The 27,458-nt window shown below is 59.6% G+C and overlaps 2 protein-coding genes across 10 annotated transcripts; one reads left to right on the top strand and one right to left on the bottom strand.

Annotated features, from left to right (window-relative positions):
- Positions 1 to 1,584: 1,584 nt before the first annotated feature.
- SMPD4 (sphingomyelin phosphodiesterase 4) lies at positions 1,585 to 20,943 on the bottom strand. 3 transcript variants are annotated; one of them, XM_074355959.1, is made up of 20 exons: positions 20,811 to 20,943; positions 17,682 to 17,765; positions 16,370 to 16,456; positions 15,478 to 15,620; positions 15,266 to 15,341; positions 14,665 to 14,773; positions 14,506 to 14,558; positions 13,846 to 13,997; positions 12,025 to 12,157; positions 10,099 to 10,170; positions 7,639 to 7,725; positions 5,660 to 5,805; positions 5,163 to 5,253; positions 4,785 to 4,885; positions 4,234 to 4,397; positions 3,871 to 4,076; positions 3,433 to 3,666; positions 3,207 to 3,338; positions 2,987 to 3,115; positions 1,585 to 2,915 (listed from the first exon to the last, which is right to left on the bottom strand). In XM_074355959.1, exons 1-20 carry the CDS (start codon positions 20,883 to 20,885, stop codon positions 2,586 to 2,588), a joined length of 2,604 nt encoding a protein of 867 aa, XP_074212060.1. In that variant the 5' UTR covers positions 20,886 to 20,943; the 3' UTR covers positions 1,585 to 2,585. The 3 variants fall into 3 exon arrangements, with proteins under 3 accessions (XP_074212060.1, XP_074212061.1, XP_074212062.1); XM_074355960.1 differs by lacking the exon at positions 7,639 to 7,725; XM_074355961.1 differs by lacking the exons at positions 15,478 to 15,620; positions 17,682 to 17,765; positions 20,811 to 20,943 and having other exon boundaries at positions 16,370 to 16,433.
- On the top strand, positions 20,829 to 26,940 carry LOC105070557 (mitotic-spindle organizing protein 2B). Of its 7 annotated transcripts, XR_012503538.1 has the most exons (5): positions 21,017 to 21,551; positions 21,637 to 21,785; positions 22,587 to 22,766; positions 23,321 to 23,441; positions 24,093 to 24,269. XR_012503538.1 is itself a non-coding variant. In XM_074355964.1 (4 exons), the coding sequence occupies exons 1-4, from the start codon at positions 20,843 to 20,845 to the stop codon at positions 24,227 to 24,229; spliced, it is 585 nt and encodes a 194-aa protein (XP_074212065.1). In that variant the 5' UTR covers positions 20,829 to 20,842; the 3' UTR covers positions 24,230 to 24,269. The 7 variants fall into 7 exon arrangements, 5 of the variants coding, with proteins under 5 accessions (XP_074212065.1, XP_074212068.1, XP_074212064.1 ...); XM_074355964.1 differs by lacking the exons at positions 21,017 to 21,551; positions 23,321 to 23,441 and adding an exon at positions 20,829 to 20,961; XR_012503539.1 differs by having other exon boundaries at positions 22,587 to 23,092; positions 23,321 to 24,269.
- Positions 26,941 to 27,458: the final 518 nt, after the last annotated feature.

Raw genomic sequence — 27,458 nt, 5'->3', positions numbered from 1 at the left:
CCTGGGTTGGTTCTGCAGGGACTTGGCATCAGCTGTGTCCGGTTTGTGCTGGAGCTGATTAAGTGTGATGAGAACCGCCCACCCCCAGCTGAAACCCAGCACAGGGCTCACGTGCCCACCTGGCAGGAAGCCAGGCTCTGACGGTGTTGGCAGCAAAGAAATGGGGGAGGCCTCGGACCCCCCCAGCTTGGTCTCAGGTTAGCGGGTTCAACTGGGAAGACCGAGGAGCTGACCTCATCACCTTAATGGTCTGCGGTCTGTGCAGGGGGTCTGCGACCTAGGGGTCTGGACCACGGTATCCGTCGAGGCGTCCTAGGTTGGAAGGGAACGCGGAGCAGCCTGGAAACACCGATGTTTCTTGAAAGCTGCAGCTCCTGGCAGCGACCATCACCCCTCCTTACTGATTAGGCGGATGTGATCAGACAGGTGCGGGCCAGGACGAATTGGGAGCAGCAGAGCAGAACTGGGCAGTTCTAGTTGGACTAATCACGGACTTGGGTTCCCACCGGTGATGAGGCCCGGAGCCTGGCTGCTCCCGTGGAGACGCACACCATGGCCCCACCCTGTTTCATCCCATAAATGCCTTCGGGGACGCAGGTCTGAGTTCAGCTCCTGGCTTGGTGGCCTCATGGATAAACCATTTCACTGCTGCAAACCTCGGCATCTCTGCGGCTTTTGGCCTGGTGACACTTCCGAGTCTGCTGTCCCCAGTCTGTCTCAACTCTGCAGCCAGAGTCCTGTGCTGAGGAACTTGGGACTGTCATGAAGGTAGGGTCCCCAACGCCCCCACCACCTTCACTGCGAAGCCACTGGCGTCTCAGCTGCTACCCTGCCCCCGGATCCCTGGGCATGACTACCAGAACCCTGTCCCCTACTCGCCCTTTGCGCCCTGCTCCATTGTGACTTTTGGACTCTGCCCACGAGGCCCCCATGCCCCCAGCACAGAGGATGGCACACACTGGGTGGCTGTTTCACAGATGTCAGCTGTGTGGGTGAAGGGGGCACTTTTGAGAGTGTTCATGAGTGTTTCCAGGTGAAGGAAGAGCACCAGGGAAACCGGCAGGGGGTTGTGGGGATGAGCAGAGCCCTGCAGAGGCCTCATCGTTGGGTGCCGTCAGCAAACAGTGCCCTGATGTCAGACCCCAGACCCTCACCTCAGTCTGGTAACAAAAGCTGGTACTGTCCGTGTGAACTTGTAGAAATGCCACCTTACTTCCTATCTCCATCAAATTCGACCAAAGCAACTGGCCTATCCAGGGAAAAAGGGCCTCTAATGTTCAGGCCAGATGCCCCCGTGGGCTCAGGTCCCGGCTCCCATGTGACCCTCCAGAACCATAGGAAGGGTGTCGCTCATCCCGGCATCCCAGCTCCTCGTGCTGACCCCATCTGACCTGTCCAGTGGAAGGCAAGCTTCTCACGGCTCAGACCCCACCAGGGGCCGGGACCCTGCGGGGCTGCCCTTTCCCACCAAGGTGCTTCCGGGTCACACCCACTGGGGGTGCCCAGCAGCCACCCCTGCTGCCCAGAGTGAGCAGGGACCTGTGTAGGATGCCACCTCAGGGTGGAGCCCAGGCACCACACGACTTGGGACTAAGAATGGGTTTATTCAGATCCATGGTTGGTTACAAGTTTGGTTGGTTTTTGGTCACAGGCCCCAAATGCCATCAGGGTTTACATCAAAATACAAAGCCCAACATTTATGGTTTTAAAACTTAAAAAAACCACCTGCCAAAAACAAAGGCTTTTAAAAATGACAGTTGAACTGTTGTCCCCCAGGGGTTGTCTGTACAGTGAAAGGTGCGCTGACTTGCTGTGAGGATAACTCACAGTGAATAGGTAACTGTCGTGCACTTCGAATATTCACATGCTACCAAAAGGTTGCTGTGTCTGTAACCACCTGACTTTGTCTCCGACCCTCTTGGTTGTAGGCCGGAAGCCAGCACCCTGCCACGCCCCCTCCGCCTGCCCACAGGACCAGGGTCCACACAGACAAGGCAGTGACCTGCTTGATGGCTCAGGGCCGGAAGGGAGGTGCAGGCAGGCCCTGACCCACGGAGCGTCTGTGCTCCGGGAGGGTCTCTTCCCCAGAAAAGCAGACGTGTGGCCCAGACTTGGAGCTGCTGGGAGCACGTGGAGGAGGGTGGCCCTTGCTTTGCCAAATGCGACAAAATGAGCTTTAAAACCCAGAATCGGAAGAGAACCACCATGTTTTCTTAGGTGTCTCTTTTAGGGCTGGTTCTCCTCTGGAGCCAGAGGTGGGCTCCTGTCCTGGTGTCACACTGCCCACTTGAGGTCAGTGAGGGCTGAGGCCAAAGGCACCCTGAGCTCCTCGGCGTCACGAGTGAAAGGAGAAAGGCCGCTCATGGCGGGGCCTCCGGGAAAGGCCCACAGCCAGCAGGCTGTCTGTCTGCCCAACACTGCCCGTCCTGCAGGGCTCATGGCCTGTGGACACAGCTCCCTCCCTGCCTAGCCTTCCAGGTTCTCCCAGATGGTTCCGAGGCTGCAGGAAATGCCGCTGGGGTGAAGGTGACAGGTCTGGGGCTCCAGCAGCCTAGGGGAACCCGGGAACAGCAGCTGGGCAGCAGTCAGGGCTGGTGCAGCTTGCCGCGCTCGGCCAGCAGCGTCATGGCCAGGGCATAGAGGACGTAGCCGAGTGTGAGGAGCAGGGTGCAGAGCAGGGGCCCGACGCAGAACAGAGAGGCCACGAAGAAGGCCAGCAGAAGGGACAGCAGCGTCCGGTAGCTGCCCAGGAAGCGCAGGCTGAGCCGGGGGCCCCGGGCACGGCTGGCTGCCCGCCCCCGCCCCACGGGGCTCAGCAGGTGCCTGTCCGACAGCCCGGGCTCCAGGAGGTGGTAGCGACAGAAGCTGCCGAGGAAGTCAGCCCGCGAGCATAGGGCTGCCATCTGGCCTGCGAACTAGAAAGAGACGGCTACGCTGGCGGGCGCTCCCCAGGTGGGCGGGCTGGGGCGCGGGCAATCCCACTCACCCTGCGGTTGATGGCAGAGGAGAGCCGGAACAGCAGGCGGACCAGGCTGGCAACCTCATAGCTGCGGATGGGCTGCAGCTCCGAGTCCCCCTGGTACTCGACCTCGAAGCGCCTCAGGCCGTTGATGATCTGAAAGCAGCAGGCATGAGCCCAGGACTGCCTGGTGCTGCAGCCTCTGCCTCGGTGAGGGTGGGGGTGGGGGCGCAGGACGTGGCCTCACCTGGTACCGGCCCAGCGGCGTCAGGATGAGCCCGTCCTCACCCACGATGCAGTCTGGCAGCTGCTTCTTGCCGCTTTCATCCTGGGTCGTCCCCAGGGCGAGCGTGAGCTGAGCTAGCTGGGCCTCGCTGAGCTGTCGGGAGAAACCTGCTCTCAGTTTCCACGGGAGGGAGTGCACCGCCCCCGCCCACAGCTGGGCCTCAAACACGGGCGGGCCCAGGGCGTACCCGGAACACCTGGCACAGGCACTCCAGGGCCTTCTCCAGGTACTCATCTGTCTTGCGGACGCTGTCCTGCCCCATCTCGTCCAGGTCGTTGGCTGGGTAGGAGCCGTTGGGGTCCGCGGGGCCGAAGCCCAGCCAGGACAGGAAGGAGCGGCTGGCCGTGCTCTCCCCGTACTGGTCGGAGAGGGACTTGGCGGTCTGCTTGGCCTGCGTGATGAGCTGGGCCAGGCGCAGCACCTGCGGGCGGGCGGGCGTTCAGGCACCCGGCCCCCAGTGACCACAGGATGAAATTTAAAGACTAAGGTGCACTTTCTAACAGATGTTACCTCTACGAGAAGACAATTCAAGTGCCCACACCAGCCCCCATCGTCCCTCTTTTCTGAAATGCCTGCGCCTCCTGGGCTCATAGTCCCAGAGCCCAGCTGGGCCCGGTGCACTCACCAGCGTCCGGACCTCGGGCCCGAACATTGGGGTGTACTTGCAGTCCTGGCCCTCCAGGCTGTACACGTGGCTCTTCACCTTGAAGGAGGTGTCACTGATGGCTGGTGGCCACGAGGACAGGAAGCTGCCGGTGAGCGCGGGTGCCGTGAAGAGGCGGTGCTGGCGGTGGGGGATGCCAAGCTCGGGCTCCAGGAACAGCTGCTCACCTGGAAGGCGGGATGGAGTCTGGCTTCCACTCCAAGGGCGCAGAGCACGCGGCCCCCCCGCAGCTTCTGAGCAGAGTGCGCACTAGGACTAGGGTCCCGAGGGGCGGAGACTGCGCAGTGTGCCCCCCTCCCACCGCCCCTGCTGGTGGCACCTCACCTCGCTGGATCATCTCGGCCAGGCTGGGCTGAGCGAAGACCTTGGCCACTCGGAAGACCATGAGCGCGTTCTTGGGGCTGACTAGGTCGGTGCGCAGCGCACGGCTCAGGAAGCCCAGGAAGAGCTTGGTGTACAGGAGCAGGTTGTCCTGCACGAAGGGCGCCCTGGGGGCCAGGCGGGCATCAAATAGGGGCTGAGGAGCGACAGAGAACCAGACGACAGAACCCTCCCCAGGATGAGGCCCCTTCTGAGGACCAAGGCTGAGTGTTGAAGGTTGGCCAGGGCCCTGGGGGTGCACAGGGGAGTCCAGGAGGGGGTGTGCAATGGAAGCCTGGGGGTGGGCCCAATGCAGAGCTGGCAAGGAAGGGCTGAGGGGCAGTTTGCCTCAGATGACGTGGCAAAGGGACAGAAGGACAGAAACTCCCGCTGCTCCCCTAGGAGATCCATCCTGGGGCCCAGGCAAGACGCCCCCACCAGCAGGACCTCAGGGAGGAGCCCCAGGAGGCCCGACGCAGGTGCCCCCAGGGGCGGGGGATGGCTGCTGGGCTCACCATCGCTCCGACACACTCCGGGCCTGGCTGTCGCTGCTCTGAGCCTGCTTCTCAGGCGCGTACCTCCAGGGCTGCAGGTAGCTCAGCCACATCTCCAAGACCTGGGGAAATGCGTGGGCTGGTAGGTGGTGCCCAGGTGGATATGGGAGGACCTGTGTACCCTCAGGACACCTGGCCCTTCAGAACAGATCACCCAGCACGCTTCCCCCACCAGAGGGAGGGAACCTGCCCTGCATGAACAGCTGAGTTCAAGGTCGGGACTGGCAGGACCCCCAAACGGACAGAACAGTGCACCCACCAAGGCCTCCCTCCCTCGTCTGCACCAGACCTCCCTCACCAGGGCACACAGAGGGCAGAGGCAAGGGGCCGACAACTCACAGCTCGGAAGGATGCGTCCAGGGGCCAGTGGCCGAAGCAGTGCTGCAGGAAGAGGTAGAGCTTCTGCTGGACAAACCTGGGGATGGCGGCCCTGCAGGGGAAGGGAGCGGTGGGCAGGGTCACCTCACAGCCCGGCCATGCAGGGGGAGTGCCAGGCACCCCTGGGGTCAAGGACCTCTGTTCTAGCCCCATTCCTCAGAGAAAGAATCCGAGGTTCAGAAGGTTGGAGTATGTCTCGAGGACACAGCATGCATGTGGCTGACCCAGTGAGCCCCTGAGCCGGGCTCAGCCACACCAGTTGCCCGCTCTGCTGGACCCTGGTGGCTTGGGAGTCAGGCCCCTATCCTCCCCCGCCTGGGGAGGGAGCAGCACAAAGCTGAGCCTGCCTTCTTTCCACAGGGGAGGAAGGGGAAGGAGGGCGAAGAGACAGAGCCTCTCCCAGGCTGGCCTGGAGGCAAAGCAGCCTGAGGGGCAGCCAGGAGGGCAAGGGGACGCACCGTTTAAACTCCTCCAGAGGGCTAGCGGCATGGGAGTGGGCGGAGGGGGAGGCCTGCTCGGGCCGCAGGCTGTTGGCGAAGGCATGCAGGTGTTTCAGCAGCAGCCGCACCACCAGCACGTGCTCCTCCGTAGGCATGAAGGACTCCTGGGGGTGGGGGGGCATTAGCACCGGGCACGCCGCCCCGGCCCTCCTCTCCCCCAACAGGACCTGAGAGCCACAAGGTGCCCCTACCCGGCCACTAGAGCAGAAGCTCTGCCAAGTTCCTCTCGGAGCCCTGCACACCCCTTCGTAGTGCTTCCGAGGGCGGCTTGGGCCACTGCTGCCGCCCAGGTCCGCGAGGACCAGCAGCAAGGGTTTCACCCGTGTTTCACCAGGACCTGGACCCAGGGTCCCCACCCACCGCCCAGGTGTAGTGCAGAGGGCTCTCAGCCCCCCGGCTTCCCCTTTCCAGGTGAACCCCTCCCATCTGCCCACCTCGCCCCTTGTGGACCTGGGGTCAACACAACCACCTCAATCCTGTGAGCAGAACTCTGGATCCATGAGTCCAGTAGGACTTTTGAGACCTGGACCCAACGGAGGACTCGTGGGAAGGCAGGACCCGTGGCTGCCGGCTTCCGGCGTCCAGACCGACCCACTCCTCTCCCTGCACTCGTTGCCCCCAAGGGGCTTTGACAGACTTGTAGGAGCTCTTGGCAGCCTCACCCCCATGTGAGCATAGCTGGGACTGGCGCAGGCCCGGCCTCCAGCTCAGGAAGCCTTGCTCCAAGCTCCAGGGCCCCGTCCAAGTGGCCTCCCTGTCACAGAAATGCCTCCACAGCCCGAGGGCGGGAGATAACTTTCTTCTGAAAGTTACGTCTACACAATGAGTCTGCAGTGTTTTGGGGAAGACACTTCAATAGTAATAAAAGACCACCAGGCTTCGGTGCCAGGCAGAATGCAGCTCCATTCCTGGCCCCGCGCCCCTCTCTTCCAGGTTTCCAGGGGCCAGGCTCCCTGCCGCACGGCCCAGCAACCGCAATGAAGCCCTGCTGGACTGTTTTCTCTCCATGCTATCAGGTCAAAACACTGTGCGTCTAGCTCACCTTCCTGAGACCTGTGCCCCCAGGAGCCTCTGGCCACAGCTGCACATGCCTCTGCCACAGGCACTTTCCCAGGCCCTCCTCACGGGCCGGCCTCCGGCTGCGGAGGTGAAGGCAGGGAACTTGCTCTTAGCTGGGTGAGGACGTCCCCAGCAGAGCCTGGAGTGGCACCCCATTTTGCAAGAGGCCTGCCCACGTGGACCCTTCTGGAACATTCCCTCCCCTCACTGCAGCTGCTGCTTCTGCACAGGAATGGAGCATGATTTGTCATCTGTTCTCAAGTAGGGGGAACCAGACAGAGCCCTGGCCGTGCGCACAGCTCCAGACAGGTTTCCACCCAGACTTCCCAGCGGTCACGGCCTGGAGCAGCAAACTTCCAGATCCCGCTGGCCCTAAACACCCTGCAGTTCTGAACTCCAACTTGCTGACCTCAAATCTGTCACTGGTCACTTCTGCCTAAACAGACTGCAACCTCCATAAGGTCACCGAGCACAGGTCCACTAGAGGCTAGGGCTGTGCCACCCATGCGCCCCGGGCCTCCCGTCCTCGGCCAGTTTCCATGTCTAGGCCTGTCTGCGGGGAGAGCCGGGCCGCTGCAAAGGCCACACTATTTTGCCCCCTTGAACCAGGGCCAAGCACGGAGCCCGGCACTGAGGCATTGTGACACCTTGGCTGGCTTGGGGTTGGGCCAGGCAGCTTCGGTGACCCCATAGCCAGGTGGGCCCTGCCTTACTCTGTCACGTGGCCACGCACCCCATACCCAGATCACCCCTCCGCATGCGGGCCTGGCTCTGCAGCACCCCAGCCAGCTCCTCGCATTACCACGGCACGGACGTGTGCTCTAGGGCTTATACCACAGGGCAGGGGTCAAAGGGAACAAAACCAGAGCGGCCAGTACTTGGTGGGCGTGGAGGGCCTGGAGGCTGGGTTGGGCAGGGCTGTGGAGGGCGCTGCAGACACTGAGTCGGTAGTGCAGAACCTCCAGCTGAGAGACGCAGCAGAGGAGAGGACGGGAGGGGGAAGGAGGAGGGGGAGAGAGAGAAACAAGTGAGAGGGAGCCCAGAGGTAGGGAGAAAAAACAAAAAACAAAAACAAAAGCACATCAGTGAAAATCCAAACCAGCACAGCCCTGCAGCCTCAGGCCCCCAAGGCTCTCCCCTCCGGACCCTCAGGGTCCCTGCGGCAGCCCGCAGGGCGCCTCCCTGGGCCACGCTGCCAGTCACCAAGGCCCATGGCTTGGACTTTGAGAGGCCAGTTCTAGACGGAGGCCTCTGTTCAGAAGAGAAAAATGTCAATTATTGGACTTCTTAGGTTGTCCAGAGAAGAAATTTATCAACATGTGACGTGATCAATTCTGAGACCCAACAGTGCCCCCTCCTGAAAGACTCTCTGCACAGGCTCAGCGCCCCACGTCCCAGAAATGGTTAAAGGTGGCGCCAACACTCACTGGTCCTGAGTCTAGGGAGACCAGCCTCGTCCTCATATGTAGAGCCTCTCCTCAGTCCCCAGGGCGGGAGCCCCTGAGACGCTGGCTACACACACCCAGAGGCAGCTGGAACCCTGAGGCCGGGACCCTCCACCCCACCTCCCCACAGCAACACAGCCTACAGAAGCAGCCCCCTCAGCCAAGCACAGCCAGAGCCGTCCCCAGCACACAGCCCGCCCCGCGAGGGCCAGGCCTCCGCCTGGGTGCCATGCTTCCCCGGGAGAGGCTGGAGAGACAGGCACAGCCAGAGACACACAGGGCCAGGGCGGGAGGGGCATGGCCAGGAGGTGCTGGCCCTTCATGCCTTCCTCTGGGCCAGATCCGGGGCTCAGCCCTACTCTCAGCAAGGAACTGGGGAGACCACGGTCCCCCTTGGGTCCCAGCCCTGGCCTGTGGCCATCCTTCCTGCCCACCAGCCCCTCCAGGAGCCCCACTCAGGATATAGCACATGCCCGGGACCCAGCTCAGCCACGGACGCATTGAGGACGAGCTGTATCCCTGCATCTGGAAAACCAGGGAAGCAGTGGCCCCAGGGTGACACCCAGCTGGCAAGGGTTTCTGGATTTCCACGAGGCACAGGGCAGGCCTGGAGAGACAGCAGGGGCCTCGGACCAAGCTGCTGCTCCCGGCTTCCCACACACCCCACTCTCTCAGGTTTTGTTTTTCTGTCTCAACAGGAGGCAAAGGGCAGCTGGGTGCCTGGCAGAGCCGTCGTGGTCCCCCAGCCCCACCAGTCACTCTGAGCAGCTCTCAGAGACCAGGGGAAGCAGGGGACAGCCCCTCACGTTTGGACGCGGATCCCCCAGGACATGCAGCCCGGAAGGCCTCTGGCTGGCAGGTCTACTGCTAAAGACTGAAGCAGTGAGCTTCCTGGGGCTCAGCGGCCTCAGCCTCCATGAGACCAAGCCGCACACGGGGGCTGAGTGAGCCTCCTGGACCCCGCGGGGAAGGCAGCCCCGGCCACGGAGTACCAGCAGGAACACGCAGCAAGCCCACTTTGGAAGCAGGCAGGGCAGGGCAAGCGCTTTGTGACCGGAGAGGCCCGGTTGGAGTCCGGGCTCCCCCTGAAGGAGACTGGGGCACCCCACACCGGGACAGCAGCACTGGGGGCCGTGCCCCACCCTCCATGTGGCTGGGCAGAGCGCTGGGGCTGTGGGCCCGGCTGCTGCGGGAGCAGAACCACCGCCTCCCCGGGAATCAGAGGGAAGGGTACAGGCCACTGCTCTCAGTTTGAACCCACAGACTCTTTAACTCTTGAGGAAGCTCTGGAGAGCTCCATCTGGTGGTGGAGAAAGCAGGCTGAAGAGCAAACTGATGCCCAGGAAGTGTGGCCCGAAGTCTCACAGGGTGTGGTCTGGGCGCCACTGCCTCTCACTGATAGAACTGCTCCACCCAGACTGGTCCAGGGGCCTGGGGGCCCGGGGACAGCAACTCGGGAGGGTGCCAGGGACTCCACACCTCTGCACACAGGGGAGCAGCCCAGAAAGGAACGGGGGAAGGCGAGGAGGAGGAGGAGACAGGCCAGGCCACGTGCAGGAGGGTGTCAGACCCAACCCACCATCAAGGGGGCCGCCAGGCACCACCTCGGCAGGAAAGCAGAGGCACTGTGATGGCAGAGGGGACAGCCCCGGACATGACTCCTAGAGGCCTCTGAGGCTCCCACATCCCGGAGCACGAGCACAACCTCACCGGTCCCTGCTGCCAGGGAAGGGCTCTGCAAGTAGCCCGGGGAGGCCCCCTAGAGGCCAGGCCTCCAGCTGCCAGGGTGCAAGCCCAGCGCCCAGCACCAGGCCCGGCAGCGCAGCATCCGAGGGGAGCATGAGGACCACGGGGGCCAGAGCAGGAGGCAAGAGGGAAAGGCGGGGAACCTACCTTGGCGTGCGGGGACTGCATCTTCTGGTACATCTCCAAGGAGTAATGATGAAGCCACATCTCAACAAAAACCTGCAGAAGAGCATTAGTTGGTCAAAGGATCTCTGAGCAGGGCGTCAAGACCACGCCGTGGGGGAAAAGAACAGTCTTCTGAACAAATGCTGCTGGGAAAGCAGGAACTCCCCGCTCCAGTGAGGGCGGGCGGGCCCTCACCTCACATCATAAACAAGGAACAACTCAAAATGGATCAGACACCTAAATAAAAGCGCCAAAACTATAAAACTTTCAAACGAAAGCATGGGACAATGCTTCACAACACTGGATTTGGCAATGATTTCTCAGATATGACTCCGAAAGCACAGGCAACAAAGGGAAAAAATTGACAAGTTGGACTTCATGAAAATTAAAACCTTTGTGCATCAAAAGACACTATATACATAATAAGAAGGCAGACCACACACTGGGGGAAAACATTTGCAACTCAAGTATCTGACAAAAGGTTAATATCCAGAATATAGATAAGGTCTGAACTCTAACAACAAAAAACCAATCCAATTCGAAAATGGGCGAAGGGCTCGAAGAGACATCTCTCCAAGCAGATACACATGTGGACACGAGGCCCATAAGGACGGGAAATGCTGCTCAACACGGCACACCACCAGGGCAGAGCGAGTCCTGACCACAACCATATCCAACCTCCTGCCCATCAGGACGGCTACAGTCAAAAACCAGAAAATAACGGGTGTGGCGAGGAGGTGGGGAAATTGGACCCCTGAGCACTGGCTGGTGGGACATCCAAAATGGGGCAGCATGGGGATCCTCAAAAAATTTAGTAGAATTATCACCCAGTCCAGCAACTCCACTTCTTAAGTACACTCAAAAGAACTGAAAGCAGGGTCTTAAAGAGGTATCTGCACACCCGTGTTCACAGCAGCACTATTCACAACAGCCAAGAGGTGGAAGCAACCCCCAGTGTCCACCACATGCACAGATAAACAAAATGCTCTATACGCACACACAGCTCCACCAGGGAAGGAAGCTGAACGTGCCACGCCATGGAGGAACCTTGGAGACACCAGGCTAAGTGACACCGATCACTCGTCAGGAGCAAAGCACCACATGATCACACAGGTTCCCCGAGGAGCCAGGTGCACAGGGACATAGATGGTGGCTGCTGGGGGCTGGCGGGAGGGGAGTGAGGAGCCACTGCTTGACAGGCATAGTTCCCGAGATCCATCAAGACAACCCAAGTACAACCACACGCTTTAAAATAGTTAAGGCTTAAATTTTACATGTATTTTATCATAATTCAAAAAAAGAAAACTAGGACCCCATCTTACCCACACCCCAGGCTCTCAACAATGCTGGTGGCTACACACTCAGCCCCAGAAGCTGGCGCCAGAACTAGTGGAGTCTCTCCTGGCGCCGCAGGAGAGCCTGGAGCCCCAGGAGGGCGGACACGGGCCTGCCGCCTCCGCTGGGAGCCCCTGAGCTGAGGGGATGCGGCCTGCCAACTAGGGGAGGCCCTCCCCAGGCATGTCCTAAAGATGCTGCTGCCGCAGAACTTAGCACCCACACGACAGTGATCACGGGAAACCTCCCCAACCACACGGGAGTGCTCAGAGAGGCGGGGTGCGCTGGGGAGAGGTTCACAGGAGCCACTAGCCAGAAAGACAGAGCAGCAATCACATCACGAGAAAAACAAAACAGGGCTCTGTGGAGAGGCTCCAGGGTGAAGACACTGCAAGTGACACACGCGTGAGACAGGTGGCAAGCTCCTCCTCGTCTGCTTCCAATGTCACAGCAGAGACACTAACGACTGAGAGCCGCCTGGACTGAGGGGGGTCTCCAGGCCTCTGCCCCCACGTGGGCGGCAGCTGAGCAGTTTATGTGGATCAGAAGCAAAGAAGGGCCGCCGTGGCTCACCTGGAGCAGCGTCTCTGACCTCCAGATTTCGTGGGAGGCGGGGTCTGCGTTCACGGACGTCTGGTGAGAGATGTGTCGCTTCAGGAGACTGGTGTGATGCAGGCCGTAGGAGGCAAAAGGCACAGCTGGCGTCCTGAGGGAGACCGAGGAACGGGTGTAACGGGGTGATCTGGACCTCAGCCCCGGCTGCACTGACAAGCACACCCCATGGGGCCCTCCGGTGACCCCTGAGCCCCCATGGGTACGTGTGAATGAACAGCCAGAAGAGAAAAGCCTTCCTTCCAAAGTGCCTGTGACCACACGCAGCAGTCATGAAACTAGGAAACCACCCCTACTCACAGCTGATTTGGCTGAGGACCACCGGGGGCCGCCGGCACTGTGACAGTGGCATGGGCTCATGTCTTCCCACTGAATCGCCCTGGCTAATTAACTGAGGGCCAAAGTGTTTATCTAACTTTACGGTAGGAAAACCTGGCCGTTACCTCCTTGGCTCCAACGCCGGCGGTAATGGGGCTCATGGATGCCACTGCTAGGCCCCCCGCCCAACGCACAACCTGGGCCTCACCATGAGCAAACACCCGGGACCCCAGGTTGAGGGTATTCTGCACATACCCAGCTGTCAAAGTCAGGAAAAGCCCCAGGACCCTTTCAGACCAAAGGGGACCAGAGGGACAGCCGCATGCAGGGAGCGACCCTGCCTGGATCCCGGCTGCATAACAGTCCCAAGCGGTTGAAACTTGAGTGGGGTCTGGGGACTAGATGGTGGCCCGGCAGCAACCCCACCTCGCTGATTTGGGCAAAAGTGAGGAGGTCAGGAGAATGCAAATGCTTTCAGAAAACACTCAGATGTTAAAAGGCAATGGGCACTGTGTCTGTAACTCAAAAGACCCAGGAAAAAGACATACAGATAAAGAGAGAATAAAACAACTCGGAAACCAACTGGGTGAAGGGCCTGTGAATGTTCTTCTACACACGTAGCAACTTTCAAAATCTGAAATTACATGTTAAAACAAGCAAACCAGATCAGGCCCAGAAAACCTCTGGCAGCTGAATTCTGCCTGAGAGCGTGTGATCTGCCTGCCTGAGCCCTCGGCTGCAGCCTCTCCCCCTTCCGTGCCCTCTCCACTCTCCTCCTTGCAAGCCCCTTCCCTCAGGGGCATCTGTCCACTAGAGTTTGGGGCAGTGGCAGGGCATGTGCCAGCAGGTGTGGGTGGGCCGGCACTTGCAGAAGAGCCTGCCCATAGCCTCTCAGGCAGGAAGGAGGCGGGCTAGCGAGGCTGGAGGTCAGGGGAGCACAGGCAGCAGCTGCCGGGGCACAAAGGTCTCCTGGGGTGAGTCAGCCAAAAGCTCACCCTCAGACCGAGGCAGGCCGTGCTCCCCTCCTGCTCAGAGGCACAGAAGGCTCCTGACCCCGGGGCCCCTGGCTCAGCAAAGACCTGGGCCTGGGTTCCTACTAGTCTTATTCCCAAGCAGGTTGACCCTCTGGGGCCTGCTCGCAAGGCCTTTCTCTCCAAACCATCAGCCCTGGGTGTAGGCAGGGCTGTCATGAACAGAACACAGAGCCAGGCCCTCGAGGTGGCCACAGGACCTGCCGCTTCTGGGATGATCACTGAAAACCAAAACATGCCCATGCTAGGGCAGGAGGAGCTGGGGAACCTCAGGCAGAAGAAAAACTGGAGAGCTCTGGATAGAGTGGCACCGCTGTCCCCACGGACGCCCTCCGACCCAGCCATGCCCCAGTGGAAGGACCAGGCCTTAACCAGCTGTGGGACAGGCCATCTCAGGTGCTGGCCCAGGGCCAGGGGAGCTGGGGAGCCTTACCTGGGAGCTGGTGAGGGTCTGGGCCCCCCCGGGCTGGAGGAGAGTGGGGGGAGCACGCTGCCTTCCGTGGGCAGGAACCATGACAGGTACCTGTCCACCAGGACGAAATAGGCGCAGTCTGAAGTGCGGACGTGGAGGGCCCCGGGCAGCGGCTGGGGAAAGAACTTGTCTTAGAGTGCGGCCCTGGGCGCCGCCCCAGCAACTACAAGGCTCAACTCCTAATGCACAGAGGATACAGAATGTGTCCCCAAGGCCGGCTCAAGCACCCAGGGCAGTATTAGGAGGGAGTCTCCCAACACAAAGGGCCTGAGTGGACCCCCTAGTCCTGGCCAGCCTGTGCACCCACCCCTAGACATCCACCTCGCCCCATGCCCAGCGAGCACCTCCTGCAGGAAGCCTCCCTGGCCGCCACTCAGGGTGCTCGGACACCCCACATCGCCCGCCAAGTCTGCCCCCCAGCCTGTCCTCAGTAAGTGAGGATGCCTGAAGGGCAAAGGCTGGAGGAGCAGTGGGGACGCGGATAAAGGAGGCGGTGGAAGGAGAAGGAAGAGGGAGGCAGGCTGGCAGCTGGTGTGGGCCCCTCCCCTGCTCCCTTGCCCTGTGTGAAAACAGGAGCTGTGGGCCAGGGGCCCGCACTGCGCTGAGGCGCCCCTCTCATACCTTCTGAGTGATGAGGCTCAAAGCAAAGAAGAACATGTAATACTCGAACGGGTCTGAGGGCTGAGTCAGGAGGCAAACGTCAGGGCCGTTGGGCTGCCCCACCTGGCGCCACCGTGCTGGCCACCTGGCCTCCCCACCCGCAGGGCCGACAAAGGATACTGAGGGCCAGGTGCAGGCCAAGGCCCCCGGCCGGGGGGAACTGCACCTTGTTGTGGTACAGAGGGCTGTCGGGGAGCACGCGTTCCTGGATGGACGCCTTCACAGGGCCCTGCAGAGAGAGGGAGGGGGCTGGGGGCGGGCTCCGCATGGCACCCTACATGCAGGGCGGCCCAAGGGAGGCTGCCGAGGAAACCAGCATGCAGACCCTGCCTGTGGGAGCCGCGCTGTCCTCTGCATAGCACTCAAGCGGAGAAGCCTTTACCCCGAACCCCTGCTTCCATCCTCACAGACCCGCCTGGTGGGGCAGCAGCCGACCCCCTAGCCCAACATGCACGTGGCAACCCCATCTCCTTTGGTTCTCATACCCACCCCGCCTCCCACCCCTTAATCTGCCCCCACGGGACTGGGGACTTGCAAAAACAAAGCAACCGGTCACATGGCCCTGCCACTCAGCCAGAAGCCAAGCGGGCCCTCCCGCTGGCCAAGTCTGAATGACCCACTGTCACAGCCCCTTTGAGCCCCTGCCCACCCACCACCGCTGCAGCTGCCCCCACGGAGGGTGCTCCACCCAAGCCCGGCTCTCACTGCACGGCTGACTCACAGGCAGGTAAGAGACGGGGAAGTCAAACTTATAGTCCTCAGCTTGAAGTTTATAGACCAACTTCATCATCGGGCCACTGAACGTGAAAACAAAAACAGGCAAATGAACCACAAACCATCTTGCTTTGACTGTTCCTTAGCTTGGAGAAACAGCAAATAAAAGTGAGATCCTCCTGAGGGAGCATCCAGCCCCACATGGCTGAGCCTCCCTACCCGGGGTCTAGAAACTCCATGGCGATGCTGTGCTCCACAGGGTTCACCCGGCCCTGCAGGCAGCGGAGGTTCCACCCGACCAGAACACCGTCCAAGCTGCCAAAAATGCTCTCCACCAGCCACGGGAACACGGCGTGCAACTCCTGAAATAGTGGGCAGTGAGGCTCGGGCAGGTTCCCCGAGCACCGGTGCCCACCACCCACCTCCCTCACTGACCCTGGTCTGCAGATCCACCCACGGCACCCACAGGACCAGCTCTGGATTCTTTCGCCGTGGTTACGCAGCTCACTAAGCAGCGCTCCTTACAATAAACCAAGCAGTGATTAAAAGGTTTTTTTTTAAATGCTGGAAACTTCTGCTCTTAAGAGAGCTTTATAGAAAAGGATGGCACCATTCTTCCTCAGAGCAAGCCCTGGACTTCTGGCCATCCTCATCCAGGCCGGCCTCCTGGAATTACTTGCACTTACTCTCTGACGATTCTGGGTATGACGTAAACACGCGATTTCTGCACTTACATCAGGGTTCCTCGACCGTGGCACTGCCGACATTTTGGGCTGATCACGTCTCTGTTGTGGGGGCTGTGCTGTGCACTGGGGGATGGTTACTGGCATGCCTGGCCTCTACCAACTCGATGACAGTAGTACCACCCCCGTGTGACAACTAAAAATGCCTGCAGACACTGCCGAGTGTCCCACATGGGACAGAAGCACCCATGCTTAAGAGACTCTGGTCGAGATGATCATGTGGCTGAATGTGTCACAAATGTGACAGTCACAATACGGGGTCAGGCCTCTCTGTGGGGCAATGCTCAGAAATGGAAATCAGGGACTGTAATAAGGTCTTTCAGGGAGTGGATGAGACACACCCCAAAGAGACGGCAGCAGGGCTGTACCTTTGCTGGAAAGTCCTCAATGACTTTAACCAAGTCTTGGCACCGCTGTGCAAAGGGCTTATTGATAGAGTCAGCTTTCAGGCTGGCCTGGAAGACAGGAGAAACCCCCAAAAGTGAGTGCACTTGTCTTGCAGCTTTTGCTGATATTCTGGCTCGACTCAAAACTGAAATCCAAGTGATGGGCAGGAGTGAGACACACACCACTGCCTGACCACCCAGCACCTCCCATGTTAGTTGTGTCTAAGGGAGGTGTCCAGGGGAGGCCGGGTCCTGGCTTGCTCCCAACACCCCTGACCAGCTTCTGCAGTTACCCCAGAACACTGTACATCATCAGAGCAGAACTCACCTCCACCCAATCCCCCAGCAGGGGGCTGGCCCCCTTCTCAATCCAGGGTGCTCACATCAATTAGAAATTTCCCCCAGGACTGACCGCCCACGATTTACAGCATGGTGATCGTGAGCCATAGTGTCCAGCCCAGACAGGGGATGCTTGCTGTCACTGGCCCTCTTACCCCAGATGTCCTGTATCCGTTACCTTCAGAGACAGGGCGGGATAAAAACTACAAGTGGCTTCAGCCAAGTGCTGACGCTGATCACGAAGGTGATGGAGAAGCCAGGAAACATTCGGGACAAGAAATAGGGAAATCTAGCCCAGGTCAGGGGCATGGGGGACAACATGTATTGTGACTACACAAAGAAGCCTCTGTGCAAACAGATGAATATCAGCAGGAAATGCCAGATTTTTACCCAAGAGAGCTTTGCCCAAGGATACCTACGGCCCTGTCCCTCTCCAAAAGAGGGTGGGGTCTGCAGCGCCTCAGTGAGAGGCAGAGACCAGGCTGTGTAGGCCTGGGTCAGATCTGTTGGCTCTAGAGGGAGCACCGAGGAAGACTGTCCACAAAATGTATCTTCTGGGAACTGAAACTGGAAATGTTCATCACTGAGACGTGCCTCACTGTGCCTCTAGGCAAGTTTAACACCAGCGCAGCTCTGGCCGTCCTGGCTCAGTGGGCCTTCCATTTTGCACTGACAACAGTTACGGTCATCAGGATGCCTCACTTCCGTGTGAGGATTTACATGAAGACTTGGGTGTACATCCTGTCACTTGTCCCACTCTACACCCTGGAAACAGGAAAGGGCCCCTGAATCGACTCAGCTTGTAGGTGAGAAAGCCAGGGCTCAGCGGCTGAGTAAACCCGAGGTCCTGCACCACAGAAAGCAGTGCCAAGCCCGTGACTCTAATCCATGTCCAGTGCTATTTCCACCACATGCCCCAAAAACAAGCACTGGTGAGCTCTCGGTGAATTCTTACCAGCAGGAAGCTGGGTTGCTGCGGGTGAGGGAATGCCATGGGAGCCTCCTGGGGAGCGTTGAAAGCGTCCGACTTATAAAACCACTGTGGAAAGAAAGACAAAGACAAAACCTCAGCATCTGCCACAGAGCGGGAGACCGCATCGCTTCACACGGCGGGAACATGTACACAACCTAACACACACTGCGCTGCCAAGCCCCGTGCTTTACAGAGATGCTGTTCACAAGTGGCCGGCTCCAGAGCCACGTCTGCGGGGATGAGCCCTGGGGGACACTAAGGGACACTTCTACAGCACTCGCCACATGCCCGGCCTGGTTCCAAGGGCTCTCAGTGTGTTTGTCATTTAATCCACAGCGGTAGGCAGAATTCTAAAGACTCCTGTCCTGGTTATTCAAACATTCCTCTAGGTACTGCTGTGAAGGGATTTGCAGATATGATTAAAGTCTCAAGTCAGAGAACCATAAGACACAGAGCCATCCTGGCTGATTGCCAGAAAGGAGACGGGGACCTGAGTTCTACAATTCCAAAGAACTGGCTCCGACCAGCAACCTGAATAAGCTTGAAAGCAGATTCTTCTCAAGAGCCTCCAAGTAAGAGCAAAGCCCGCCAACACCCTGACTTCAGCTTTGTGAGACCCTAAGCAGAGAACCCAGCTGAGCCTGCATTTCCGAAACATAACCACAAGATGACAGATGCATGCAGCTTTAAGTGGCAAAATATGTTAAGCGAAAAAAGAAAATGCATCCTCACAACAACCCTAGAAAGTCAGTCCAGGTAAGGAAATGTGGGTAGAGAGAAGGTAAGTAACTTGCCCTCAGCCAGCTGGTAAGTGGCAGAGCCAAGGTTCAGCTGCACAATGCCCCCACAGATCTCTCAGACACAGGTGGACACATCTCCGTACCACCTGTGCCCTCAGAGAATGAAGGGAGGGGATGAGCAAGCTTCACCAATGAGCCTCCGAAGGGGCCATCAGAAAGCCAGAGGAGCTCTCCAGAATCCTACCTCTGCGGCCCCAGGTCAGAAACTGAAAATACCCAGACTCGGACTGAGCGAGAGGAAGCATGCAAGTCCCACCAGTGGGCTGCCTATGGCTTTCTGGGCACATCTCTGCCCACCGCCCAGGCACGGGCACTGAGGTGGCTACAGGGATGGAGAGTTCAGGGGAGCTGTGCAGGCAGCTGAGAGGCTGAGAGGAGACACGCATGTCAGCCACTTGGCACCATGAACACCTCCTGATGAGACTGAGCAGAACCCTGTGCCCCCTGCCTAGTACAAAGGCCCCTCCATGTCCCCTGCCTTGTTTGTAGAAAAGCTGAAGTCTCCCAGGCCTCCCTGAGCCACAGAAGAGTAGGCTCAAGCACTGAGTGATCAGGACAGTAGAGTCACAGAATCTTCCAGTGTCTGATGCACATTCCCGAGTTGTTTCACGGACACCGCAACTGCCACCAGAGTTGGTGCATTACATATATAACTGCATGACAACCAGACTGCAGCCGTGACAGGAGATGCTCCATCTGTGGCTGGCACAATTCCAAGAACTGGCCTCAAGTGAATGGGGCTGACACTATTGCTCATAATAACCTGTATCTCTGTGTTCAGTAGAACCAGTGCGGTTTGCTCTGCCTGGACACACGAGCAGGCAGCTAACACTGTCGGCAGAGATGCAACAGAAACACGTGGACGTCCTCCACTCTGAGAACCCAGAGCCCTGTGAATGAAGCATGAAGGAGTTCCAGGAGATGGACTTTCGCTCCTGACCCCACAGGAACAGAATGGTGTCTGACAGTGGGGCTTTGTAAGCGGCTCTTTTGCCCCTTTCCTGTTTGTCTATTTCTGTTCCCCTAAAACCCTAATTACAGAAACGAGACCACTCCTGGCTTCTGCTCTAGTGAATGCACACAATGCCTCGCCTAACCTGTCGATTACTTTCCTAGATTAGAAGAGACAGGAATGAAAACTTCAGTAGTTAAAAGGATGACTGGCTCTCCACCTGCAGCTTTCCCCTCAGCAGTTCTGCAGGCGGACCACACGGGCTAGGTAACACCTGGGGAAGGATCACCAGGAGTCAGCTAGTCTGCACGCGGTGGAAAATGACACAGAACCTAACCCCCTGCCTTGATTTGCTGAGATTCCTTCCTCTTTTTCCCTTTAAAAACTCTCAGGGCTGAGCAGAATCTTTGAAGCTGGTTCTGGAACACAAGTTGGCCTTCTCCCCAGATTGCCTGTCTTCAGATTAAGCAACTTTTCTTTTCTTCCCACACATACCTCTGGAGTACTGGCCTTTCTGTGGTGAGCAGGCGAACCTGAGCTCAGTAAAACTAACTTTGTTCAACTCTTGATTAAATCATCAGTTTCGGTTTTAAGACATTAAAAAAAAAAAAACGCTTCAGTCCTGAACCAAGTGGTCAAGGGAATACTCCAAAACTATCAAAGCAGCATAAAATCCTAAACTGTTTGCATAAAGGCGGAGCTTTAGAGATGATGAGGTGAAAACTGCTCCCGTTCAAAGGAAGCTTTGCAGAGGCATCGGCTGAAGGACGCCAAACCAGGCGGGGTTCGGGGAGAGAGCAGCACCTCTCCGCCCTTGCTCTCCGCGCGCCCCTCTGCGCTGTACACCAAGCCCTCGCTTCCTCCCGCCACGTCAACACCCACCGCCTTCAGGAGCGGCTTCCGACCGGGTGTCGCGGTTTGTCCACGGGAGCCTCCGCCCCGTCGGCGCCATTCTTTGCAAGACCTTCCTCTGGACGCGCGCTGGAAGCATGGTGCGCTCCCGCCCGCCCCGTGAAATGAGCACCGGGCCCGCAAGTCCCAGATGAGTTAACTGAGCCTCCGCAAAGCCAGCCCGCACGGGGAGAAAGCGTCGGGCGGGGACCCACTCCCGATCTCCCCCACGCCGCTTGCTGAGCCCCGAGCACTCTCTCCTCCACCTCGTTCAGCGAACGTTAACCGAGCGCCCACCGGGGCGGCGAGGCGCGCGGGAAGGCGGCAGGAAGGCGCAGGCCAGCCCTTGGCTCCTCCGCCGGCTGACCCGAGGCTCAGGGCTCGCGTAGGAACGGGGAAGGCTACGGCGGAGGTCCGGGGTGGCCGCCGGAACGAGGGGCCCGACCGCGCGCGACTCCCGCCACTCACCTGAGGGACCCATAGCGCTGCTCGACTCAGGAATGGAGGCCGCCATTCGGCTACCCAGCGCCGAAATGTCGTCATCAAGCTGCGCGTGGCGTCACGTCCCCTGGCCAGGCGGGAAATGCCCCGCCACTTCTTCGGGAGGCTACCTTAAAAGGCGCGTGAGCAAAGCAAGCCCCGCGGAATTGTGGGCCTACCCAACAACCTCGGGGAGCGCTTGCGCAGTGGAGGCAGCCAGGTCAGGGAGCTCGCGTGCGCGTAAGAGGCGCCGTGCGTTACGGCCGCGAGGAGCTCCCCCTACCGGGAGCCGGCGCGGAACCGTCACAGGCTGGGCCGGACCGGCACTTATTAAGCGTTCAGTGTATGCCAGGAGCTGCGCTGGGGGCGCCACCTCAGAGGGCACGCAGGGGCGCCCTGTCGCCGAGGAGCGGGTCTCCGCCACTGCCCGGGCCCGATTCTGAGCGCCGAATGGCGGGGCCGCTGCGGGGAGGCAAGCACGCGGCGGGCCGGTAGAGGGCGCGGCGAGGCGGGGACCGGACCGGGCGCGGGGACCGGGCGGCGTGCACTCTCCGCAGCCGCTCAGATGGCGGCGCAGGGCGCGGGACCGGGGCCGGGGGCGCCCCCGGGGCTGGAGGCGGTTCTGCAGAAGCTGGCGCTGCGGCGGAAGAAGGTGCTGAGTGCCGAGGAGATGGAGTTGTTCGAGCTGGCGCAGGCGGCGGGCGGTGCCATGGACCCCGACGTGTTCAAGTGAGCGCGCCAGGCGGAGCCGAGGCCCCGGGGGGCGGCCGGCCCAGGCGAGGTGGGCTCACCGGGCTGCGTCTGTTCTCGCCAGGATCCTGGTGGACCTGCTCAAGCTGAACGTGGCGCCCCTCGCCGTCTTCCAGATGCTCAAGTCCATGTGCGCCGGGCAGAGGCTGACGAGTGAGCCCCAGGACCCCGCGGCCGTGCCCCTGTCCGCGTCCAGCGTGCCCGAGACCCGAGGTCAGAGATAGGCCCGGGCGGCGGGGAGGGATGGGAGACGGGAGGTGGGCAGCGCCCTGCACAGCGCGGGCTTGACCCTGAGTATCCAGGCCTTTCTGTTGGTCTTCTGACAGGTCCCGCTGGGCCCATCCAAGGGCTGGCCCCTCGTACCTCAGTTCTGACTTCGCTACGACCCCTGAGGGTGCACGTCCAGATCAGGGTGCAGGGTGGGTGCCCCAGGGTGGCCCAAGCAGTCTAGGCCTTGACTGGGACTTTGGCGACCCCAGCCCCTTTGCACCTCCACACTAATGTCTTCATCTCACAAACGTGGGAACAAGGCAGCTTTGGTTTCTGTCCTTGCGGCATGTACAGCCTCTACCAAAGTCCTCAGGGAACAGGGTAGCAGAGACCTTCCTTCTGCCGCCTCGTCCATACCCCTCCGCGGCCCAGGTCCTGCCCAGGAGTCTGCAGGATGGGCTCAGCCTGGACGCCTCCGGCTGGCAGGGGGCAGAGGCCTGAGGGGCCTCTTCAGTCTGGGGATCATGGCTAGGGATGCACAGGTGCTGCTGACCAGCGTGTCGTGATGGAGCGCTTATCTTCGCCATGTGTCGCTTCTGCTCCCAGTTTCAGAAACCATCTGAAATGCAGCAGAACCTCCAGGCCGGCCCCTTGGCCAGAAGCGTCCTGAGAAGGCCTTGACGCTGGGGCGGAGGGCAGCCTGGCTCTGTGGGTGGGAGTACTGAAAGGCCGTGGGCCCTGGAGTTCAGGCCTCCTCACTGATGGACACTGTCTCCTCTCTTTGTGTCTCTCTCTGAATTCTAGAGGCCTCCTTTCTCTCTGCCAAGAACTGTACCCCCCCTGCAAGGCCCTCCTTTTCCTCGGCCCCACAGCCTGCGGCCTCTCCGGTCCTGCTCCGCGGCCCAGCTGCCACGCACTCACCTCTCTCTCCAGGGCCCCCCGGTTCCCTCCGGTTCTCTTGCTGCCTGTTCTCTCCTTTTGCAGGTTGCGTTTATTAGTTTATCTCTGGGGGTTGGTGATCTCTCCGGTTTCCATGGAAACTGCTATGGCCTCAGAGAACCAGAGCAGCTTGGAGCTGCGGGGGCAGGACCTGGGGGGCCACCCTGCTGTGCAGCTTGGAGACCGCGGACATGATTTCACAGCTCAGCTTATTAGAGACAGCTGCAATGCTCCCAGGAGGGCTGACCACCCCTCTCCCCAGAGGCTAACGCTGCTGCTGAGACTTGGGCTCTGCAGAGGTGCCCCGCCACCCTGGCTGGGGAGGACGATGACACGAGAGGAGCGGGGAAGAGGCAGCGTAGTGTGCTGAGGTGGGAGAGACTCTTTGGCCTCTTAGATGCTGTCACCCCCCTAGACTGGCAGCCTGGAGGGTCAGACTGTGGGTCCCCTCTCCTACCTGCTTCCTGAGCAGGGGTGCCTTCTAGGCACTGCCAGGTGCAATGAAGCTGGGGCCCCAGAGCCAGGAGCATGTGAAGGCGTGAGAGCCCAGGAGTGCTCCAGCTGCCCCCTCCCAGGTGTCACCCACCTTACCATTCCAGGTTTGCTTGGAGCTTGGGCCAGGGGATGAAGGAGCCAAGGGGCAGGTGGTGCAGGCCGCCAGCAGGAGCCGGGCCTGAGCTGCAGCCTGAGGAGAGGGAGAGAGGAGGGTGTGGTCAACAGGTGTGTTGGGGTGCCAGGCTGGGAGGTGGGGAGGAAGCCCAGGCCAGGGTCAAGAGAGGTGTGGAGTGCTGGGCCCCACGGGCTCGTTCTTGAGCACTCAGGCCTTGGGTCCTGGATGGAGAGGCCCAGTGGGGGCAGAGGGCAGATGAGGGTGCAGAGGCTGAGAGGCAGAGGCCACCAATGAGACCGAGATCCCCGAGGCTGCACGTCACAGCATCTGTCCACCCAGAGCTCTGGTCACCTGCTAATGGCAGGACCCGGGGTGGAGAACGTATGGAGCGCTGTCAGAGAGCAATGGGGGATGTTGGTGGCCTAGGATGATGGTGGACATTTAGGAATGTTGGGGCCATTGGCCTTCAGGTCTCTACAAAAGTGGGGTAGGGTTGCTCCACACCAAGGGCCAGAGCCGCATTCAGGGGCTTGGGTCTCTGGATCCCTGTCCCTGGCCTCCATGTGGCCTATGGGGGCTGTCAAGCTCACTCATTTCTTTTTAATTTTTTTTTATCAAGCTCACTCATTTCTGCCCTTTCCTGGCAGAGAAGGGGGGCACAGAGGACCCTTAGAGCACAGAGGAGTAATGCTTGTCTTGGGGTGGGGATAGAGTTAATAAGGAAAGATAGGTTCAACTGAGTGTTCTCTGTTAACATTTAGGGAAACCATGTGTTTTAAAAAGAGGTGCCCCAGAAAGTGGAAGGTGGAGTTCGGTGGGCAGAGCCCGAGGACAGTTGCACCAGAAGGAACTGGAACACCTCTTGAATGATTTTTATTCTGATTACGTGCTAAAGTGATATATTGGGTGTTTGAGGTTAATTAAAATATTTAAGTTAGTTTTCTGTTTCCTTTGCTTGTTAACATGGCTCCTAGGAAGTCGGAGGCCTCACAGCCCATCTCTAGGTGCAGCACCACTGCAGGGCACTCAGGACAGGCTTCTCCCTACCTCCACATCGCTGGGCGTGTGCCTGGCGGGGTCGCAGGGCACATCCACGTGGGGATCACCTCCCCAGAAATGAGAGCTGAGCTAAGGGTTAATGTGCACGTGTGCAATCCGCCTTGTGCGTCAGTCTTTGTTGTTGTCTTCTGTACATGTTCTGGAGACACTGATTAAGCCCCTGCTGTGTGCTTTCCAAAGCCTGGCCTGCCTACCTGCCCTGGCACCAGACCCTGCCAGTCAGCCTTCCAGACTGCAATGCCCAGAGGGGGCTCATTCCTCACGACACGCCCCCCTGGCCCTCCCACACAACATGCCTCGTGTCCAAGTCACTGGGCAGCCTGCTGGCCTGTGACTGCACCACAGGGAGCACCCACCACAGGAGAAAGGCGCCCTGGTGGGAGAAAGGGTTTTATCATGCTCGTTCTGCCCAGCCCTACAGCAGAGTGAGCAGGGGCCCTGAGGCCACTCCAAATGTAAATGGCAGAGTGGGCCCCCCGAGTCATGGAGGCTGGTGTTTGGGGATTCTGCTTCACTGGGGTCGTAGAACACAGTGCCCATGGCTGGTTTCAGGGGAAGGAGGGTAAACCGGACTGTCTTTAATGTTCAGTGACCCTTGTCTGTCTTTGATCCTTAAGAGGGCCCCTCAGGAGTCAGGCCTGGGAGCATGCCACCCCCACCCCCACCCCGGCCTGCAGTCACCTTTGGCCCAGCCTCACTCTCCAGTCCAGTCCACCTGACCCCAGTAACCCCACACAGGTGACACGGGGAGCCTGAGTGGGTCTCCCCAGCAGCCCCAGAAGCACACAATTCCTGAAGGGTTCCAGGAATCAGCTGGACAAATGGTCTACTCCCATGGTTAGGTGGTTTTCTTAGCACCTTCTATGACTCAGAGGCCATTGGTTTCTTACTTCCAGGGTTTATTGCCCTTGTCAGATTTAAAGATGAGTATTATTCTCATCTTTGAGTGACCAGAGGTGTCCTGGTCATTACAGCGAGGGGAGGGGAGCTGACAGGTGTGCGGGCCAAGGCACAGCTGGCTGCAGAGTGAGGCCAGGGCTGGGACCCGCCCTGTCAGTACGTGGGGTCTTGGCCTGAGCTGTGCTTTGGGGCGCCCGGGCACCCAGGTTGGGTGCTGGGCTACCACAGACCTGATTGTCCCAGCCCGCCTGGGGAGGGCACTCCTGTGTTGGGATTCACTGTGGGGCAGTGGGGCCGGGGCACTCACAGGACCAGGCAGTGGGGACCAGAACACTGGCAGTTGTACCAGGGGTCATGTGGGGTGGCAGTCCACTCTTGTTTTGGGAGTCACTGATGGGCAGAGCTGGCCTGGCTTCTCCCCACCTGCTCCTGTCTGCGCCCCCTTGGCTCTGGGTAACCCATTACCACATCGTTACTGCATCTGCATAGAACCCAGTACACACAGGCTCTCCAGGGGAAGCCCAGGGAGGCAAGGCAGGGCTCCCCAGTCCACCACAGCACAGACCCCCTGCTTGCCGAGGAAGAACCTGCAGTCTCCTAAGGGCCATCCTGGCCCTGCAGGAGTCGGGGGGGGGGTGGATTCTGTGAGGAACCTGTGTCTCGGGTGCAGAGCTCTCCCTTGGCCCACAAGGTGATGGACAGTGAAGCAAATGACTTAACAGGCCCCTAGGAAGCCCCATCACATCTTCTCTCCAAGAACTCGTGGTTCCCTGTTGCAGCTCTTGACTAAGAACTGGGGGATGGGGGGTCCGGCAGGGGGCACACAGCCTGGTCAGCCGTGGGAACAAAGGGGGACAGCCCAGGCTGAGGTAGGCCCGGCGTGGATGGACCATGACCCAGGCACATTTGTCCCCTGGGGTTCCTGTCCGTCTCACTGCGATGCGTCAACACCCTGAGCCCAGGAAGCCACTGCTTTACAGTGAGCTCCCACCCTGGTGTGGCTGTGGATCTGGCTGCCTTCACAACGGAGGGAGACCAGAGGTGGCAAATTGGCAGCGGAGGCTGTGTTCTGTACCTGAGGTGACACGCCCTGGACAAGAGGCCCTCTTGCTGAGCATCTGCAGAAAACTGAGGGAAGAGGGAGGAAAATAGGAGCTTCCAAGCTCCAAATCCAGGAGCCTTCCTGATGTGCTGTGTGTCATTAGTGTGACAGATCAGATGGGGACAGGATGGCCGGGAGGAGGAGGTGCCGGGGGCAGCCTTGGCGGGGTCGGCACGCTGAGCTTCCCCACGCTGCTCCCGGCCCAGGCCGCCTGGAGCCTCCAACACGGACACTGGAGGCTGCAAGTGTGTCCTCTGCCCCAGTAGCTGATGACGGTGCTCTGTCTGCTCAGGGAGGAGCAAGGGCAGCGGAGCGCTCGGCGGAGGCCCCACGCGGGCAGAACGCAGTGGCCGGGAAGGATCCAGCCAGAGGATGCCCCGCCAGCCCAGCGCCACCAGGTTGCCCAAGGCAGGCGGGCCAGGGAAGAGCCCGACGCGGAGCAGCACCTGAGCTCAGGGGGATGTCTCACGCCCCCACCGCGGGCCTGCTGGCCTCTTGCATGGACTTACCTGTTGTTTCCTCCAGTCGGTAATAAACTGAAAAACTGAGGGGCTGTTTGAGATGTTTTCTGTCACCTTCTGAATATATTAAGGCACAAAGATTTAGACTTAGTTCTGTATGCTGGTCCAAGTCACGCTTCAAACCAACCAAGTGACTTTGACCAATGACCCCAACTTCCTGGACCGCATTCTGGGGCCAGAGAGAAAACGTCTGTATTACCAAGTCCTTCACGGAGTCAGAACGTCTTGCTTCAAGGAAAGGTTGGGTGTTTGCAAAGGCCGCCCCCAGGGTGCTCAGGTGCTGCAGGGCTGGGCACCCAGAGGGGCCCCACCTAGAGCTTCAGCCCATCATACAGCCAGCATGCCATGCAGAGTCCAGTAAAACCCTTTCCCCAAAATGGCCTGACCCTGCAAATCTGACCCAGTTTACAAGTTATGTGGACCCCCTTCCATGGACCTCAAACTTTCAAACCCCAGCTCTAAGCTTTTATGCTTTAGTCCACATGTTCCATCAATAGAGAAGCCTGCAAAATGGCAAATTCAATACAAAAACCTCACTTAGTTTT

This window comes from Camelus bactrianus, chromosome 32 (assembly GCF_048773025.1).
Source record: "Camelus bactrianus isolate YW-2024 breed Bactrian camel chromosome 32, ASM4877302v1, whole genome shotgun sequence".
In the NCBI taxonomy this organism is placed as follows: Eukaryota; Metazoa; Chordata; class Mammalia; order Artiodactyla; family Camelidae; genus Camelus; species Camelus bactrianus.
Note: the sequence above shows the minus strand (reverse complement) of the source record. Positions and strands in the feature narration are given on the sequence as shown.

What these genes read in the sequence shown, in the direction of transcription:
- SMPD4 (XM_074355959.1), bottom strand. Translation starts at nt 20,885, where the DNA reads ATGACGACATTTCGGCGCTGGGTAGCCGAATGGCGGCCTCCATTCCTG. An exon ending in AGGCCCTCCACGCCCACCAA is followed by an intron (nt 5,806 to 7,638) that starts GTACTGGCCGCT and finishes CCCCACCCCCAG; the next exon opens with GAGTCCTTCATGCCTACGGA. An exon ending in GGCCCGAGGTCCGGACGCTG is followed by an intron (nt 3,667 to 3,870) that starts GTGAGTGCACCG and finishes GCCCGCCCGCAG; the next exon opens with GTGCTGCGCCTGGCCCAGCT.
- LOC105070557 (XM_074355967.1), top strand. Translation starts at nt 21,388, where the DNA reads ATGGCGGCGCAGGGCGCGGGACCGGGGCCGGGGGCGCCCCCGGGGCTG. An exon ending in CAGCGTGCCCGAGACCCGAG is followed by an intron (nt 21,786 to 22,586) that starts GTCAGAGATAGG and finishes TCTGAATTCTAG; the next exon opens with AGGCCTCCTTTCTCTCTGCC. An exon ending in CCTGTTCTCTCCTTTTGCAG is followed by an intron (nt 22,767 to 26,684) that starts GTTGCGTTTATT and finishes CTGTCTGCTCAG; the next exon opens with GGAGGAGCAAGGGCAGCGGA.